The sequence below is a fragment of the Vicia villosa genome, linkage group LG2, assembly GCF_029867415.1.
Source record: "Vicia villosa cultivar HV-30 ecotype Madison, WI linkage group LG2, Vvil1.0, whole genome shotgun sequence".
Classification (NCBI taxonomy): Eukaryota; Viridiplantae; Streptophyta; class Magnoliopsida; order Fabales; family Fabaceae; genus Vicia; species Vicia villosa.
The window spans coordinates 171006478-171027047 of NC_081181.1; the positions used below are offsets into that span (position 1 = coordinate 171006478).

The 20570-nt window shown below is 30.3% G+C and overlaps 1 protein-coding gene across 1 annotated transcript; it reads right to left on the minus strand.

The window, feature by feature from the left end:
* Nucleotides 1-7225: 7225 nt before the first annotated feature.
* On the minus strand, nt 7226-12110 carry LOC131652958 (E3 ubiquitin-protein ligase RGLG2-like). Its single transcript, XM_058922955.1, has 12 exons — nt 11951-12110; nt 10785-11108; nt 10146-10230; nt 9906-10046; nt 9699-9812; nt 9496-9593; nt 9093-9172; nt 8907-9012; nt 8667-8794; nt 8325-8544; nt 7794-7850; nt 7226-7589 (listed from the first exon to the last, which is right to left on the minus strand). The coding sequence occupies exons 2-12, from the start codon at nt 11094-11096 to the stop codon at nt 7509-7511; spliced, it is 1422 nt and encodes a 473-aa protein (XP_058778938.1). The 5' UTR covers nt 11097-11108; nt 11951-12110; the 3' UTR covers nt 7226-7508.
* Between the last annotated feature and the right edge of the window lie 8460 nt (nt 12111-20570).

Below are 20570 nucleotides of genomic sequence, written 5' to 3' on the forward strand. Positions count from 1 at the left end.
TTGTAAATAAAAAAAATGTAGGAAAGTGAAATGTGGAAAATGAGGTGTGTTTCTTTGACGCAATCAGAAACACTAAGGATTAGTAAACGTTAAACATATAATGAGAACACGTGTTTGTAAGTGTAAAACCTGACAAATAAACTCAGGAATCCACTAGATAAAGAAAATACTAAATTTTATTATATCAAGAGATGATATTTGACTCACGCCAAAAGTGTTTAAATACAGAAGTAAAGATATCATAGTGGACTTTTAATCCAAAACAGAATTAAATAAAATAAAAGTAAAAGAAACCCTAATAGACTTTTAATCCAAAACTGAAATAAAATACAAAATGCAAAAAATATTAAAATGTTATTTTTGGGCCTGAAACAAACTTGAAAAAAGCCTTCTTACATCAATCTCAAAAGAACTCGACCCCGAGTTCTCTTCTTGAAAAAGAGCCTCATCTGCTTGATATTCACGAATGTCAGTAACATTAAAAGTATTGTATATACTCTTGAAATCCCAGAGAATTATCACATAAGCATTATTATTGATCTTTCGGATCACTATAAATGAGTCATACTTGCATGGCTTCAGTTTGCAATAAGTACCAACTCGAAACCTCTCCTTGCGCAGAAACACCATCACATCGTCTCCCATATTAAAAGATTTAACTTTCCAGCGTTTATATCGCATACGAGGCAAATCGTTTAGTAGCTCAACTGCGGTCAATTCCTAGAAATCATCTAGGATCCCTAATACTTCGTATGTAATTATTATTTCCTCCTTTACAACACTCATCAACCATTTACTCGCCACTTAACAAAAAAATCCAGGTTTTTTTAACAACCTCGTCAAGCTCATTTTCACTTCGTATCATCAATAAGAAACTATACTTTTTTCTCCTGGATTTTTATCAAAGTGAAAAACAGGAGCAATAATAATTTTATGTGCGCACCAAATAAACATCATCTCGTTATCTCGTCCTCAATAAGTGATATCATTATCAAACTGGCAAGGTCAACCAAGTAAAATATGACCAACATCCATATCAAAAACATCACAAAGTACTTCTTATCTGTAATAATTTTCAATGGAGATAGGAACTCTATAAGCTAGTATTACTCAAACTTGAGAGCCCTTGATTATCCAATCAATGTTGTATGTCTTCTTCTACCAATTTTCGTGACACCAAATTCTCCATGTTGCCAGTATCCACAATCAGATTACACACTTTGTACTTGATAGAACAATGTGTTTTAAAAAAATTATTGTGGTGTACTTCATCTTTGGATGCTAGTAAAATTCTATCGACACAATATTTACCTTCTCATCAGATTCTTCCTTTGTAAACTCAACCCTTCCATATTCATCGTTCTCAATGGCATGTCCTTCTCTTTCCTATTCATCTTCCCTTTCTTCCACAACAACACCGACTCTCCTTGTTGGACAACATTTCATCTGTGACCTCTTCCATTACAACGATAACATATGTCTCTAGTGGATTTAGCACATAGATTATTCTGCTTCTGAACCGATACTTTACCCTGATGCACACCACTAGGGTTGCTAGTCCCCTTATTCTAAGGGTTGAAATATTTGGTTGTTGCACTATTTTCCTTATCGCCTGCTGATTCAAAGGTATTTTTGGACAAATACCTAAAATATGAGAATTGTTTAGGGGATTTCTCCATTAATTATGCCTTCAAAGCTAGTATGGACGCCTCAGCTACAGTTTATATAGTCTGTAAACCCATCTTCTCCTACAATAATCCATTTAGGCCACTGATGTATGAATCTACCTCCTGGTTCTCTAATTCTCCCAGTTCATTACGCTCAGAGAAACGCATAACTCATTTGTGTATTCTGTTACAATTCTCTTTCACTGAACGCACTCAATATACATCTTATAAAGAATATGATCATTATCCTATAGTAAACACCGCTCCAGCATCAATCATTTCATTCTTCTCCAAGATCTGACTAGCCTTTTTCTTTGCCTCTACCTCTGGAAAAATAAGTTTATCCCATCAGACAATATCAGAACTCTTTAGCCTGATCGCCATCATCTTAACTTGCTTCTTCTCAGGGACACCCATGACATTGAAGAATCTATCAACATTGATCTTCCAATCCATAAACTCCTCCACTCCCATCGTTCCATAGAATAATGGAATATCAAGCTTCACTCGATTGTCATGGTTATTCTGTCGATTCCCATGATCAACCTCTTCCTCGTTGGGTTATTCTTCTTCAGAACTAGAATTTTCAACAATAACAACACTATTGTTTCCACCATATGTTCACTGATTCCCTTGTCTATTTGCTGATTCCCACTGTTGGCCTGATTTTCTAGAGTCGCCATATCTTCAATCAAAATAGTTAGACACACTGTAAATGTCATGGTAATTTCCTTAAGATGTACCTTGTTCATCGGTTAATCAGTTATGGTTGTTAAGCTATAGAAAAACATAGGAGAAAACCTGCTTTGATGCCACCCTAGCGCGGCCAGAAACAATAGAGATTATCAAGCGTTAAACCTATAATGAGAACACATATTTGCAAGCACGGAACCTGAAATCCACTAGATAAAAAAATACTAAATTTTATTATATCAAAAGATCATCTTTGACTCATGCCAAAAATGTTTAAATACAAAGGCAAAGAAACTCTAATGGGCGTTTAATCCAAAACATAAATAAAGTAGAAAAACTCTAATAGATTTTTACTCCAAAACATAAATTTAATAGAAAAATTGCAAAAAAATGTTAAATTGTTTTTTTGGGTCTGAAACAAACTCTGATGGCTTAAAAAGTCTTTCCACATCATGCTTTCCATTCCTTTCCTTCCATTTCTTCTATGCAGCCATCACAATCACGCCTCGTTCTACCCAGGTTACTACCCGAGGGTTTCTAAAAAAAAAAACATTTTTCTTCTTTTATGCAGTTAACCTCTAACTGAAGGGTCATAGGAATTCGTCATTAAAAGAGAGAATGGAAACATTGAAGATCGATTCTCGTAGTTGGTGTCAATTGGTCTATGAGGGACATAGTTTCTTCATAAGTGTGGTGATGAACCAAGATCTAATGGAAAACTCTGGTTGATTTGTGTCTTGATGCTCCATTCTGGCAGAGGGGGGATACCTGCAAATATTTCGATGCCCAAGTCAAAGACAATTAGAATTGAAATGTCTTTATTGTAAGAATAATATGTACTTTTATGTGACACCTAATTTAAGTTTTTATAGTATGATTCTAGGGTTTCATTGACTTAGAACCTTCTTTTAAGGGATATTTATCTCAAGAGAGAGATATTCTAAAATCTCCACTTGCCTTGATTTGATGAACACTGTCACTTTGTGGAGCATTTGGGCTCTTAATCATCTAGACCACTCTCCTTGATAGTCCTTCATGGAGTGGGCATCGACCCAAACTAGAATAATTGTATATGGATTTTGAAAAAATAAGCTAAAACTTAATGGAACTATTGAGAAATACAAGGCTCTCTTTGTAGCTAAAGATTTTAGACAAAGAGGAAATATACATTTTTTGACGTTTTTTCACTAGTTACATGGATAACATCCATAAGAGTACTCATTTAACTTATTATTCACAATTTAGATATTTGAAGGTTTTATGGTTCATTGACAAGATGTTGGAATATTTTATATTTAAATATCATTTAATTATTATATTCCAATTGTTATTATGTGGACAAGATGAATTATATTAGCTATTTATCAAATTAAGAGTCTTAATTGATTAAGTGGTCAAATAAAGTTTAAAAGGCCAATTAGATTTCTATTTAGTAATTAATTAATTGGATATGTGCTCAAATATGAGTGGATGTCAGGATGGCCCATTTTGAAACGATGGAACTCGAATTGACCATCATCCTATATATATAGACTATGATCTCCAATATACTGTACAACAAACAACTTACTTCTTCTCCCTATATGAAGAGTGTTCAAGGCCTTAGAAGTACTAGTTGCAGAAGATCCACAAGCCAACAAGTGTCAGTCACTCGTCTCTACACTTTTGCGTTTCATGATTACAGTTATCATTTCCAAACAACTGTTATCTTATGAATCCAAGTATTCCTGAAATCCCATCTCTCATATACTAACATGTCATAGATCCTATACAAGGCCGACCTAACATAATGTGAGGCATAAGGCGACTATTAAACAAAGTTTTTTTTGGTTCATCGTTATAATTAAATATTTGATTTTTAGAAGTTCTAAGATTTTTTACGACTAAATATTTTGGTATCTACTATGAAACTAATGTTAATTTTGGTAGTTAAATATTTACGTTTTTTTTTATCAAAGTTGAATTATCTTTCGAAATACAAAATTAATATGAAATTCTCTTTATACATTAAGTCATGTTATCCACTCTTACATATTATGTTGATTAAACAAAAATCTTAATAATTTATGTATTCAAATTACTCTAGAGAAATAATTTATGTATTCAAAAAGTGAAACAATGTTTAAAAAATAATTTAAATAACCATTAGTTCTAATAAAAAGGATAGTAAAATTTTCTGATTTGTGGCCCTACCAGATATGAACACAAGACCTTTCAAATAAAACATTATTTACTTACCCCCTCAACTAAGCAAGTATCTATATGTAACTTTTTTATTTTTGGAAAAATTACTGAATTTTTAAGGCCCTTGGAGAAGGCCTAGTCCGCCTTACCCTTGGGCCGGCCCTGATCCTACAGTTATATACATATATATGTACATGTATATGTGACTTATTGTTATTGAATTAATACCAACACAAGAAGGTAAGGCTAACTTAAATAAATCTTTATATGGTATTAAACTAACTCATAAGCAACGACATGAACAATTTAACAATCTGATTATCTCGAAAGCATTCACTACAAGTCCAAAAAGTTTAAAGCCAATTTTGGATCAATTTATGAATATTTTTTAAAAGAATTATACTTCTAATATTTCTTTCTTAAGAAACACCCATCATAATTCTTGTGTGATCATATATGAATCTCATAAACCACTTTGATTCAGTGACATTGTTAACTCACTTGAGAATGACCTCATACATCAATGTTGATTAAGGGAAAAAAATGATAGGATGATTTGTAAGATTGAACATGATAATGAGATTTGGTGTGGTTCATCGATTCACAAACTTCTTATTTAAACAAATATGAATTTTTATTAAATAAAGATATAAGTATCTTCTCGTACGTGAAGTTAAGGTGTCCTAAACATTAATAAAAATAAAATAATATATTTTGAAAAAATTATAAAAGCACTATTGATGGGTTCAACTTTATCATCTCTTTTTTCAAAATGGTCATCGTATTTTTTAGTATTGTCAATCTTCCTATTTGAACCCAAATCTTAAAATTCATGTGTGTGCGAAAAAATAATTTAGTAACATACTTTGAATCTTAACTTACTACTCCCTCCGTCCCAAAATAAGTGTCACATTTACTTTTTAGGTTCATTGAATATTTAATGTATCTAGTCTGTATAGAGACCAGATACATTAAATATTCAATGAATCTAAAAAGTAAATGTGACACTTATTTTGGGACAGAGGGAGTAATTGACAACAAGCTACAATAGGGACATGTAATATAAATTCAAGGGTAATCTCATAATGAAGGGACATATTCAAGGGTAATCTCGTAATGAAGTCATCATGACATGGATTATATAATTGATAAACACACTAATGTTCTTGTTCATATGATTTGAGGCTTCAAAATCAACAATCCAAAAAAATTTCTTTGGAGAATGAGATGGAGCAGAATAAGAATTTAGCCTTATGAGCAATAGTAGCGTTAAAAGAGTGTATTAATATTTTCAAAGAATTAGTTTGAGTAGTTTCAGAAGTGTATCCATATGCTCTTTGCTTAATAGACTAGATTAAGATGCTTTTGCAGAATTGTTTTCAGTTGAGGTTGTTGCATGAGCATGTCTATCCTTAAAGTGTGGCTTCCAAACTACTAGTTTTCCACATAGTACCCATCACATCTCTTTTGCATGTCTTGACCTATTGCATAATAGAGCTTTCAACATTGGTACTTAGATTATAGTCCTAACATAATTTTTCTGACCTGAATCCTCTCCAGCCAATTCTCTTCTGCTGTTTCTTTTGCTTTCATCACACCCTTTCATCTATAATTTTTCACTCTTTTCAAAACTGCACTTTTTGTTTATTACTAGTTTTTAATGAAATTTCAACCATTGGATGAGAACATGAGGAAAGGCTGGACCCAAAAAGCTGCAGATGATCTATTTTCTAATTTTTCTGCTTTTTCTCTCATTTACTTTAACAAGAGCTTCACGACTTTTTAGGAAGAAATTTAGTTGCAAGTATTCTTGCTTTTATTTTATTCCAATCAAATTCTTGATCAACACCAACAAGAACTGATAAATAATCTGATTTCTTGTTCAACCTCAACGAGAACTGATAAATAGAATTTTCTTAATGAATTGTTTGTACAACTTGCTATCTTCAAGATTCCTCCAAACTATGTCTCATAAATATCAAGTTGCTACGAATACCATGTGATAGAACGATAACACTCTATAACATTATTCTCTTTGTGGCAAGTCATATAAGAGACTTTTTTTTTTTTATCTCATCTCTGATTGATTGCTCATATTTGAGTAGATTTCTTATGCTGCATTCCAGATCTCGACAACAGTAGTATAATACATGAATTTTTCTCCTTCTCCTATTTCATTTGTCATGGAGTTTAGTGGTCAATACACGAACAGAAATGTGTAATGGGGTTTGGTCTTCTTTGTCCAATTATTTTGCATTTTTGTATCGTCAGTGATAGTCTTCCTTCCCTTCTCTTGGAAGAAAGATACAAACTAATTTAGCGCATTGTGAATACTTCTGTGAGAAATGTTTCGTTCAAATGAATGGTATTATTGCTAGCATCCCATTCGTGATGTTTTCGTTTGGATCCAAGGTGTAGTTGTAGTAGTTGACCAAGAGAATTTTCTTGGAAAAGAACATTGCTGCTAATACCATTTGAAATATTGTAACTTTTATTTCCCTTGTAAAATGTATTACATAGATCAATTGCTACCATTTATTCCTATATATACAAAAGGAAAGAATCATGAAGATTGAAGTAAATAAATAAGACATCTGCCCCAGAATCATTGGCAACTGGCTTTCATCATTTGTCATAAAAGATGTAGATCAGTAAATAATTTGAAATTAATTCCAAATCCATATTCAGCAAATTCATCCTTGATTTTTATTAAACACTACAATTTCAATCTGCTATTTTTTTTCAGCTATCAGCCAGCTTCTAAGTTCACCCGCTAAAACTTAAGTTGCCAAACCATCACTATGAGAAACAAAAATGATTGAAAAAAAAAAAAAAATAAGGAATGGTTACCTATAGGAAGTACCACTTTTCACAGGAGAAACAAAGATTTAATCTAATGTTTTATACACAACCACAAAAAAATTCAAAGAATACATATAAATACTCCCAACATAAGATGCTGGCTTAGTAGAGCTTTATTCTGGTGTTGATAGGGCTCCTACAGATGGGACACGTCTGCAGATCTGGTCCACATTCACAACATGTCTGTCATGTTACAAAGAAATCATAAGCATTAGATCCTTAAAAAAATCTCAAATGTTGATCAAATATAAAACATCCTAAGAAACTATTATAATATAAATTTGAGATTCTTATGAACCTAATTAGAGTTTTTTTATTGCTTATTATGAACCAAGAGTTCTCTGTTTTTTTTTTAAGCAGACCAACTTGCTAAAATATTGCTTTTACCTGATGCCCGCATCCGAAGGCCATGTCTTTTGGATTGCTCAAACATATAGGGCAAAGCTGCACAAAATCAATTTAATTTGTTAATTTTACAGTTTGGAAATATTTAATAATAAATTTATGCTAACATGAACCGTTTCAAATTCAATCCCTATATGAAACATATAAAATGCACAGCAAGCAACCAGGAAATAAAATTATACAAATAATACAACCTGGATGATGCATGACAGTTGACAACTTCACAAGTACCTTTCAGATTTAGTCATTAAAAACAAAATGGGTACTCCAATAACTCAACAGAACATGTAATTGATGTCATTCATCTCTTCTCACAAGACCAAGTACTAGTAGATGCTTTATCAGAAGAGTAATCAAATTACTCAACTGAGGCATGTAAAGATAATCCTAAGCTATATGGAGAAATAAACACGATATATTTGTATAATTTAAGCAATTTCCTGTAACATTCATGTTTGAACCCAAAAGACCAGATCAGACACATTTTTATTAGAAGCACTTTGTAGGTTGTACCTGATTTTCATATGTAGAACTTGGGGCAGAAGGAGATGTGCCAACTACTTTGCTGTCGTCAGGGTAAGAAGGTGCACTCTGCTCAAAACTAGCAGGGGCATGATAAGGTTTTGAAGCACCAAAAGATGCTGAACCATAAGGTTTTGAAGTGCTAAAAGATGGTGAGCCGTAAGAGGGTGTTGGGAGGGCAACTCTCTGAGGAGCACTGGCCTTCCGACCACTGTTTGAGATAAATAAGCACAAATATGGACAAACTTTTGTCAGAAATAAACTTTAAGATTTGTTTTTTTTTTATTTAAAAAGAAATAGAATAATACTGAAGGTATTGAATCAAAATTTTACCCCAGTAGATCAAGCTCTATTGCGGCTTTATACTGAGAAGGAATTTCCATCAATGCTGCGAGAGCAAATGCTGCCTCTTTTCGTGAAGGAGGAATGTTTTTTGACATGATTTCCGTGAAATTCACAAACTAAAGAAGCACAAAGAGAATTCCACAATAATTAAGGGGATGAAATCCAATTATTTAGAACATTTTAACTAGTATTAATTAATCAATATTCTGTATGCTTTTCATTATCTACCTGAAAATTATCAAAGACCCTGGCTGGCATATTGTCATCAAATTCCTTCATCATGTCCCAAGGTCCATCTCCAACACCGACCAATATGATTGAAAGAGGAAATTTACTGCAACAGAATAGAAACGTAAGAAAAGATATTTAAAAATAGAACATTATTAAGAATAACCTTGCAGCATAATCAATCACCTGGCTTCAACAATGGCATCCACAGTTTTCTGTTCCTGTGGACTAAGCCTCCCTTGATCAGTGTCAATACTTCTTGTAACCTGCACCAAACAAAGTTATGGGCATATATAGCATAAGATGTTTTGAAAACAAATCAAATCAAATCGGGAAAAGACTAGTCCCAACAAATAAGCAAACAAATGATCAGGTGGGGGAATAAACCAAAAGTATCTACACTTAGTTGTTAAAACTTTGATGGGTGAAAATGAACAATGAACATCCAGTTTGATTCTGTTCATATTTCAAATTCAACTACTTTTTCCTTTGAAATGATATAAGCACAAATGGAAAAAGTAAGAAGCAATCCAGTCTTTCTGATTTGTTCAAAGATAAACTCATACATAATGGATAGAGAATAGAATACCTGGCCATCTGCAATTATCACCAAAACATGGTATTGGCCTCCACTCTGCTCAACAATTGTCATGGCCATTTCAACAACCGGTGCAAAGGATGTAGGGCCTGATGTTAAAACATATCGATGATTAGTTTTCAGTATTACAATATCTATAATATGAATAAGTAGAATTCCCACAAGAACAACAAGATAAGTAGTAAATGTATAACCTGCAAGTCGAATATTAGGAACAATTTCCCTATACCGACTCAAAACTTCTTCAAACCCATTGCAAAATCTTTCGTCTGGATAGAAACTGAAGATATCTTGATCATGTGTTGAGGCTGCCATGATATCACAGTAATGCTCATTGGCACTAGCACATTTTAAATCACAAACAAAAAAACAATTCAATTTCTAAGTTGAGAGAGACATACCATCTCCAAATCCAAAACAAGGAATCAAGTTATCCTCATCAAATGCGGCCAAGGTTTTCCCAACAATGGATATTGCTTGTTCGTAGGGATTTGGACCATTCCCGATGTGATGCAAACTTTTTCTGTTAAATGAATGCTTTCCTGAAAGCAACATCAAGCTGAGCATATATTTCACGACAATATAATGCATAAATTAAAATCTTAGCTTAGAAAACTATACATTTATAAATTTGGCCTAACCTGTCCACTCATTGCTCTTGGTGAAATCAATTCCAAGAATAAGATTGGAAGACTCGAGGCCTGCACGTGCAAGAGCTTCAGTCACCTGTAATGAAATATAAGTATAAAAACTACTTGAGTACTAAGAATTGAAATAATGATAAAGAAAAATAGTTTTCCCTAAATAAAAAGATGAATAAGTAGCATTGTCAGTGAGATGGAAATTTAAAAATTGCAAGATAACATCATTTTCAGCTAAATCATGTCAAGTCACATAGATATCAACACAAAAATAGTAAAATCACGCATTGCTCTAAATTCATCAGGAAGAAAAAAACTTAACATGCAGGGCCATTCTCTTGCCATTCTCTTTCACCTCTGTGAATACAATTTAGTGAACTTAAATGGCTAAAAGGGGAAACATGATGAGGTGACAGCCATTCAAAGGTATTTTGTAGGGAAAGCACAGGATATTCTATTTTAAAATCTACCAAATGTCGAATTCTAAATGAATCTATCTCAGAGAATCATCACCATCTCCTAAATGCCAGAATATAATAAATAAAAGCTAGAAGAAGTAAAGCACTTCAATTCCCATGTGCATACAAAATATCTACATAGGTATAAGGATCTTTTAATCAACATGCAAACATCTTTTACCTCATCTATGGAGTTGTAATTATCAGCAATCCTTGAGTATTTCCTCTCTAACTTTCTCTTATCATCTTGACGGGGCACTCTACCACTAGTATGAGGCTCATGGTCATAGTTTTGTGGAGGAGGAGGAGGCCGGGTATCATAATACGGTTGATAAGAAGGCTGTTGTGAATCATAGCTATATGGATAACCACCCTGACCGTAACCCGAATGCGGATCAGGATATGAATTCCACGAAGAAGCAGAAGCAGATGAACTTGATCGCAAAGATGAATCCTGCCTCAAATTTTCCTCTTTAGAACTTTGTCCCCCCATCAACTTAATTCTCTGAAAAACACCAAAACAACAACAGTAACAACACCAATTCCAATTCCTAACCGCTTATCTCCTAACAAAATCCAGCAGAAAGAGAAAACCAATCCAAAACCAAAAACCCAACTAACAAATTGAATCAAAAGTCAAAACCAGACTTTACAAACCGACTTAAAACCAATCCAAAATTCAAATTCCTAACAACCCACTTATCTTTTTGCCAAAAATCAGTAGAAAACTAATTCAAAATTGAACTTAAAAGCCAATTGACTTAAAACCAATCCAAAATTCAAATTCCTAACAACCCACTAATCTTTTTAACAAAAATCAGTAGAAAACCAATTCAAAACCGAACTTAAAAGCCAATTCTAGACACTATAAATGGATAGATGAGTATCTTGTTGAAGGTTGAAGTTCACCACTTTCCAAGCAATTCAAACAAACTTCACCGACTCAAAGAAGCAAACTTTCATTAAGTAACCTTTTAGATATATTCAAAAAAGAAAGCCTCAATAAGTAACGTTTGAATGCAAAAACAAATATAGCCGCCTTAAAAAACTTCAAATACAATCAACACACGCAACCTCTATTTGGTAACCAAAAGCCATAAATGTACAAAAACTCGTTCAACGGAAAAAAAAAATCGATTAAATTAATTAACCCTAAATAACAATTCAATTTCCACACAACTATCTAATAGTAACAATTTATGTTTATCAATTAACACGTTTGGATTAATCGAAAATCAAGATTGCTAAAAATGTTAATCCTAATCATAATTGCTATTTATGAGATTAACGACATTGTGTTAGAGCGAAGAAACGAGAGATTCGAAAGGGATTGGAAGGTGGAGATACCTGAATCTGGAAAGTGAATGAACATGGTGGTTGGGATATTCTGGAATCGCGGTTTGAGATAAAAAGCGCGATGCAAGAAAGAGAACGCGATTATTGAAAACTCGAAAAGAAGAGAGTGAAAAAAAGCTGAAAGGGTGAAACGCACTTTTTTTTATTAGTTTTATTTTGTTACTTGATTATTTTTAAAATCAATTATTGTTGTTTGGTAGTAACGGAATTGATGGAGATGGAAGATGGGAACACATGGAGCTTGAAGTTTCTTTTTGTTTTTTTGTACAAGGAGCCTGTAGTTTCTAATTCTATTATCCATTTTAAAATAAAATTGAAATTAATTTTACTAAGTTAATTATGTAAAATTGCTTTTAATTAAAAGTAAATTGAAGGTAAATTAATTTATATTTAAATAATTTATGAACAAATAAGTTTAATTATAAATTTTAATGTAAAAATTATATTTAATTTCAAAAGCTATAAATTAATTTTAAGTAAAATCAATTATAAAATTATAGTCGACAACAATTAAAAATGTCAAAATTAACTCTACACATTTACAATTAATTTTAAATACTTTAAATATAAAATAAAAAATTTACTTTTAACGTCAAAAAGACGTGTCTATAGAGAAACTCCATTTTATATTTTTTCATGTTGGATTGGCCTCGTAACACAAAAATTGAATGTAATATGAATTTTCAAAGAGACACTAAAATGTACTGACTACTGAGAATAGCTTGCATATTAATGTTAATAAAGATATAATTGGAAAAATAATAATTAATTGTAAATTAAAAAGTGAAGATAAAAGTTATTTAAGAAATTGATAAATTATAATTATCTCTTCTGATCTCTGTCAAAGTGATGCAGATAAAAGTTTTAAAATATTCACTAACTTCCCATAAGATATATTAAAATGACACTGATGTTACTTCTAACTTCTGATGTTCCTTCTAACTTTTAGCAACTAACAAAAATCTTTTATATATATATATATATATATATATATATATATATATATATATATATATATATATATATATATATATATAAAAGATTTATCTACGGTTGTTATCTCACTGAATATTTTCGTTGGTATATATAAATTTAGGAGAGATTAATGCATATTTGGTGTTAGTATCATTTTAACATACCTCAAAAAAATTAATGTAATTTATTAACTAAAGTCTACAAAAAATCAAATAAAAAGTGGTTACTTAACTATACTTGATAAATATTGAGCTTGTTCTATTATTTGAGTAGTAAATTTTCTTAGTGAATGGTCTATGATACCTTCAAGTTTATACTCAAACAATTACACAAATTTGTAAAGCAGCCATTAGCTATTTTAATAGGTAATTGATCTAAAAGACATTAAAGTGTGAAAATATTAAAAGTTTTGTGAGATGGAATTTTTCTGAGTTGAGATGTAGTATCGATGTGGTACTTGCAGTACTTGTGTTCCCCTATGTGTTCCTCTATTGTAGTTCAGACATGAGGTGAAAGTCTAAGAGTTAGGTTGAATTGTCATGTCATCCTTCATGATAAAGTTGTGACATGTGTGTGTCGACCGACTTATTGGCGTAATGACGTGAGTGTTACTTTTTTTGCCGTGACAATAATTGTCGAATTTATTGATTTTGCATGTTGTCGTTTCGTGTAACGAGTGAATATGAATCGTTAAGAGTTAGGTTGAATTGTCATGTCATCCTTCATGATAAAGTTGTAGCATGCGTGTGTGTCGGTCGTCTTATTAGCGTAATGACACGACTGTTACTTTTTTTGGCGTGACAACAATTGTCGAATTTATTGATTTTGCATGTTGTCGTTTCATATAACAAGCGAACGAGTCGTTCGTAATTGTTGTAACTGTTGATGTGGGGTTGTCAAAAACAATTTTATATTTTTTTCTATTCCATTTCCCTATATTTTGGATATTGTATTTTCTTTCAAATCTTCAAGTCTTTCTTAGTTTATTCCTTCAATCCTGAACCTCGGATCTACCTCTTTTTTTTTCATGTTGCGTCTAATTTTCGTCTCTATATTCGTATATGTATTATTTAACAACCATGGTGCAGTTGAGCACGTTGGTTATAAGAGGACTATTTTGGTTTTTGATCCATCGATTGTGACCATGTTTTTCGAGGATTAAAAGAAGTTCACCTCGATTTCTTCCTTAAGTAGATATGATGTTCGATTAAGGTCACGTGTAGATTTTTATAAATCTGACAACATAATTGTGATAGAAATTTGTCGGAGTATGATTAGATAGAAAGAAGTAACACAAAGAGAAAATATGTGTGTTCGAATGAAGATTATGTTAGAATGTTTGTTTTGTCTCATTCTATCCTTAAACATGAAAACAAACATATCTAAAGTTTTTGATGAGTGACGAAAAAATTATATACAATAATTATTTGTATAAACGTATATTAAAATAATGAAATTATTATTATTAATGATAAAAAAGAGGTATATTACATAAAATATACTATTTTATTTTAAAAAATTGAAGACATTTTAATATCTATAAAATTTAAATCATCTTTACATATTTTTATTTTTTAAAGAGTTGCAGATTTTTTTCAACACTATAAAAAATATATCTTTTATAAATTCTTCTCAAAATCTTCAAAGAATTAATATGAAACACATTTCTTGACTTTGAGTTTTCATGTAACAGGAACACCATACTTTAAATGGGGATAACATTTAAAGATCTAAAATTAGCTACCAAAAAAATTTATCGTCTATATATTATAGGGGCAACTGCCCTTAACTACTCAAGTGTAGATCTGTCCCTAGACACGAATATTGATTTTTTTGACTTTCGCATAATTTCTTGTTAGGAAAGTGATGTGTTGGTTGACGTTTCTCCCTCGTAATAATTCGCCGTACACTAGATGTGTTGAGTTGGCGTGCAAACACTATAAAAACATTATTTGGCCAACGTATTTTAATACTTTTACACTTTTAATGTCAAGATTAAAATTAGTATGTGTTCTGTGAGTGGTCAGTTGTCTCAACGTTTCTTTTCTCTGTTTGATCTATCCCACGAATCCTTAAATAATGATTACTTTAAGGTGGTTTTTATCCTTGGATAACCATGCATCTTTCAAGATGAATTTAGTGATTCCAAATTTCCTTTTAATTGATTTCCTAATCTAGTAGGGGTTAAGTCTATGGATAAGGGTTTATTTTTTCTTATTACTCGATGCTTTGTTGAGGACATGTTGATCATACATGTTTAAAGTCATTATTTGTTGAACAATTATCATATGTCCACTTTTAATATGTATGGTTAATGATGAATTGTTTCTTAAAATCGGATTGTATACTCGTTAATATATGAAACCAATTCACACCAAAATAACTCGATAATTCTCCCTTATAATTATATAAAATAATACTACAACGATTACATAGATCAAATATATTTAAAAGAGATTCACCGATTGATCTAGTGAGAACATTGCTTATGGGAAGGATTCCTAGTACGATTGGTGTGATATATTGGTAAAATGGATTAGTAATTCATTGTTGGTCACCAACATAATAATTAACTGATCATGACATGACTTTCACCCGATTAGTGTCAGTACATCAAGTTTTGACATATATATTGTGGGACTAGCCGATATATGCGGGAGGTAATCGATGACTGCTAAATCGAGTAATCTACAAATGAACTCTGTGTTCATGCTACTAAACTAAAAAAAATTCATCCAACATAAAACATGTTGTTTGTTTAAAGAGCATTGTCCAAAGACAAAACTTGCCACATATCAATTTATCATATTGTCTTAGTCAGTTTTGTTGACATATGTAGCTATTTAAATTGAAGATTAATATGGTTGAACAAATAAAAAATTATTAAAAGTAAGCATATTTTTTGAAATATCTCTTATTAGAACTTGTTCTATAAATACTAGCGTCTAGACGGGCACTGCTTGTCTATCCACTTTTCTTAGTACGTAGGCAGATAAAAATATAAATGATATTTTGTGTGTGTTTATTTTTTATTTTAATTTAATTATTTATAAAATAATATAATGAAAGAGATGTGCAAATTGTCATCAATTAGCAAAAGAGATATTGAAGTTAAAACAAAAATTAATAAGAATATAATTGTAAGAAAAAAAATAGGCTTCACTAAAATTATGTTTCCCTTAATATATACCTTTATAAATAATATTTTTTGGTAATGAAAAAGAAATTTTAAATGAATTAAAGAATATTTTAAAAATGATTGAAAAGATTGGTAAGAAAGTGATAACATTGAGTACAATGGAGTCAGTTGAATTTTAATTTAGCACTAAACACAACATATATATTTTTGTTTAAATATAATAATAGAATTAGTGGAGTGTCACATAGTGGAAAGCATGATGATGATAATTTGTTAATTGTTGCTTCAAGTTCAACCATAGTGGATTCCACACCAAGAAAATAAGATAGAACGGCTAATGAACTTCTTTTTTACTTTTCATCTTGATACACGAGTCACATGGTTTTTATGACCTCGTTCATATTCATCTCGTGAATATTATAGCTTTGTTAGGACATTTCGTGAAGATGTGAACATATATTATGTCTACTTTTAGGGAAGGGAATTTGGCCCTTACGCTGTAGATACCCTTAAAAAAATATTTATAACGGATAGAGTAAACCCTTAAAAAAATATTTATAACGGATAGAGTAAAAATTTAGGAAATTTCTTTATTCCCTCCCTAATTTTTTTGTCACCCGCGGCGAATTTCATGTCTTTATATTTCGGAGATACATCTACGAAATTATTTTTTTTTCTAAAAAAAAGTTGATTTCGGAAGTGTACTTCCGAAAACACGAAAAATTCCAAAAACACCCCTTTTTGGGAGAGGGGTGTCTTCGGAGACGCATATCCTAAATATTCCAAGACCAAATTGGTCTTGGAATGTTTCGGATATATCCGAAAAAATTCAATAATTACTAAAAAATTAAAATCAAGGTGAATCAATACAATTAATATGTATAAAATCAAGGTGAATCAAAATTTCCTACACAATTTTAAAGTTAAAAATTATTTTGCTAACTTATATAAATTAAAAACATTTTAATTTCATAAGTAAATTTTGAATTATCTGGAATTAAATATAAAATTTATTCATTAAATAAAATTAAGACAAAATCTTTTTTTAATTTTTTTAAACTAAATGAAAAATTATAATTCATTTTTAATTATGAAAAATAATTTTTTTTATCATAATTCATTATGAAAAATAATTTTTTTATCATTACTATTATTATTATTATTATTATTATTATTATTATTATTATTATTATTATTATTATCAATAGTCTTACTTGATCTCTTTCAATATTATTATCAACTGTAGAAACATGAATTGAAATTATTCATAACTACATTTTAATAATTAGAATTATTTTAAATTTTTTGTAATTGAAATTATTTTAATTTTTTTTAATTAAAATTATTTTAAATTTTAAAATATGAATCACAATAGAAATATATAATAATTATTATTCATAACTCATAAACTATATCAAAATATATAATTATTATTATTCATTACTCATAAATTATATCAAATTTATGATATGTGAATTAATTAATATCCCAAAATTTTTAATTTTTGAGATTTTTAAACTTTTTTGGTTTTTTCGGAGATGCATCTCCAAATTAATAAAAATTCTAATTTTTTGGGATTTTTTCGGAGATACATCTTCGAAGTCTGGAAAATCTAAAAAAAATACTTCGGAGATACATCTCCGAAGCAGGAGCATCTTGGGATTTTCGCTGGGGTCACCCCATAGAGAGGTGGATAAAAAATTTCCAAAATTTATAAAATGAATATAGACACGAATACCGATAATTACACATTAAAATAAAAGGATATGAGTACAAATACGTATATCTTACTACTCATCTGACCTTATATCCACACTACATATTCATATAAAAATATTAAAATTCATATTTATCAATTTTTAAATAAATAAATAAATATAGCACTATTAAACTATTACATATCTAAATAAAAATGTTTATTTATTTCTTAACTCAACAACAACATCGATAATTTTTTTAATATTGCTAAAAAAATTATAAATATATGATATTTTGTGATTAATTAATTTAATTTAACTATAAATACAGGTAAACGAGTACGGATACAAGTATTGAGATACCCATAGGATACGAGTATGAACATTGGTGCCCACACAGGTATGGGCTCGGGTACGAAGATTTTTTTAAACCGCGGATATGAGAACGGGTAAGTCTATAAAATGGCGATTTGGGTTGACATTTTAGACTCGCCGTCCACAAAAGTCCGTCCCGCCGAAGCCTGCCTCACTTATTCATTCAATCTATTCCGCATTAAGTCCACACTTTTTTAGTTAATTCTAGTCATTCCAATTTTTGATGGCTTAATTTATACATTTATTTGTAAATATATGCAACTTTTTTTAAGTAAAATTTATTAAAGAGATGTTTTATAAAAAATTATTTTAAAAAATAAGTGAAAATTTGAATCACTATGATTTAAAGAGATGTAAATATATTCAACATCACTATGATTTAAGTCAAGAAGTGTTATGTTTTGAATCACATACTTCTCTAATTTGAATCAGACTCACAGGGACAATTTCTTTCACTTTCAAGCTATTGTTTGATTTGAATCACAACTTGTCTGATTCGAATCAAACCTTACAAAAATCTTGATTTAAGACTTCTAACTTGTGATTCAAATAACACTCAATATTTTGACTGATATCATATTGCAAAATAAATGAAGGCTAAAACATATTTTTATGGGTCCAATTCTAATTGAATAAATTTGGAGGTGTCTCAAAGGTACATATCTAACAAATGAAGTATAAGATTACAAATAAATTATACAGTGTGATAAATCAAATTACATACATATACATATCCATTAATTGATAGACCATCAAAGTAAACAATACAGACTGCAGTGCAATTTATGACTCATCTTTGTGTTTATTTTCTCTCACTTTTATGTGTAACCTCTAACACCTATATAATTTTTTTTTGTAATTTTTCTAAATTATTAATATAGAACTCTTGCAAAATTCATAAAAACACAGTTGAGTGAGCTTTTTATTTTTATGAAATAGTAAGATAAAAAATCCACTCTTTCACAAATCTTGATAAAAAAACCCATGTGTGATATTCCTTTCACAAACATGACCTCACCTTGTTTCAACCTTATGAAAAACTTTCTAGAATATTGTTCTTGTGAGATCAAGATTGTGTTGTGGAAGAGTTTTTAGATAACAATCATCATTTTGAACCTTGAACTAAAAACCCTGGTAGTGGTACTCAACTCTAAAGATTGAGTGTGAATGGTAGATCCAAAATACATTAGAAAAACTAATATTTTTGATGTGAATTTTTGTTGTGCGTATCATGATAAAGATCATTTTATCTATGGTATATAAAAATTGACTTCCAACTAAGAGAAAGAGTATTATCTACTCTATTGAAGACTTTGATAGATATGTGTAAATGTTGTTTTGGAACTAAGTTCGGAGTTTCAAACATTTTTTGGTAGAACAAAGGCTCAAACAAGGAACCATAAGGTTGAGTAAAACTTGATGTGGAACAAATGCTTAGAGTAGGATCTTTGTGTCTCATAAGATTTTTGGAAGATCTTGAAAGATTAACAGTTTTAGTATTCTGCTACAACATAAGACAAAATCAATATAAACATGTGTTTGGCTAAAGCAATTTCTTGACTTGTAGTGTTCAACATTGTTGATCATCTGTTATACCAAAAACACTCTTGTATTAAATTTTCTTAATAGTGGAAGACTCTGAATTTTCAATGGTAAAACCATTGAATAGTGGGTTAAGCTCTAGTGATGACGAATGACCCGTATCAGTATAACTTTTGTGTATATTCTCTCTAACCTTTATTGCTTTTGCATAGATATTGTATGCTTATTGTATGCTTAACCTTTATTGTGATCGTAGAATTTTTATCAATTAAATAAATTTGAAATAAATTTCTTGGGTATGTTCAAAGTTAGATTAATTGCTAGTTGATTGCTTATTAATTTCATCGTGATCATATTATACTAGAGAGATTTGATTTTCCCCCCTAATCCGTTGCAAAACCTGGGATTCAAACCCAGGTCACTAAGGCAACAAACCTGGGATTCAAACCCAGGTCACTAAGGCAACATTGCTGCAAGCTTACCACCAAACCATGCATGTTTAATTGTTTATAACTGCAAAGGAATTCTACATATTAATAAGTTTAGGGAATAATTTTTATAAAAAAGCTGCACATATAAAATAAATCATTTTAAAAAAGCTGTACATATTTAAATTATTCAACTTTAAATGTTTTTTTAAAAAAGTTGTACATATTTATTAAAAAAATTAAAAACGTTAATTATTAAACTTTATTCAACTTTAAAAAAATTATTCAACTTTATAAAATTAAAGACGTTAATTATTAAACTTTATTCAACTTTAAAAAAATTATTCAACTTTATAAAATTAAAAACGTTACTTATTCAACTTTAAAAAATTATAACAGTTTATAAAATTAAAAACGTTAATTATTCAACTTTATTCAACTTTAAAAAAATTATT

Bases quoted from the DNA above. Each gene is read 5' to 3' on its own strand.
- LOC131652958 (XM_058922955.1), bottom strand. From the start codon at position 11,096: ATGGGGGGACAAAGTTCTAAAGAGGAAAATTTGAGGCAGGATTCATCT. The intron at 10,231-10,784 runs GTAAAAGATGTT...ATTTCATTACAG, and splicing joins ATTACAACTCCATAGATGAG to GTGACTGAAGCTCTTGCACG. The intron at 10,047-10,145 runs GTTAGGCCAAAT...TGTTGCTTTCAG, and splicing joins CAAGAGCAATGAGTGGACAG to GAAAGCATTCATTTAACAGA.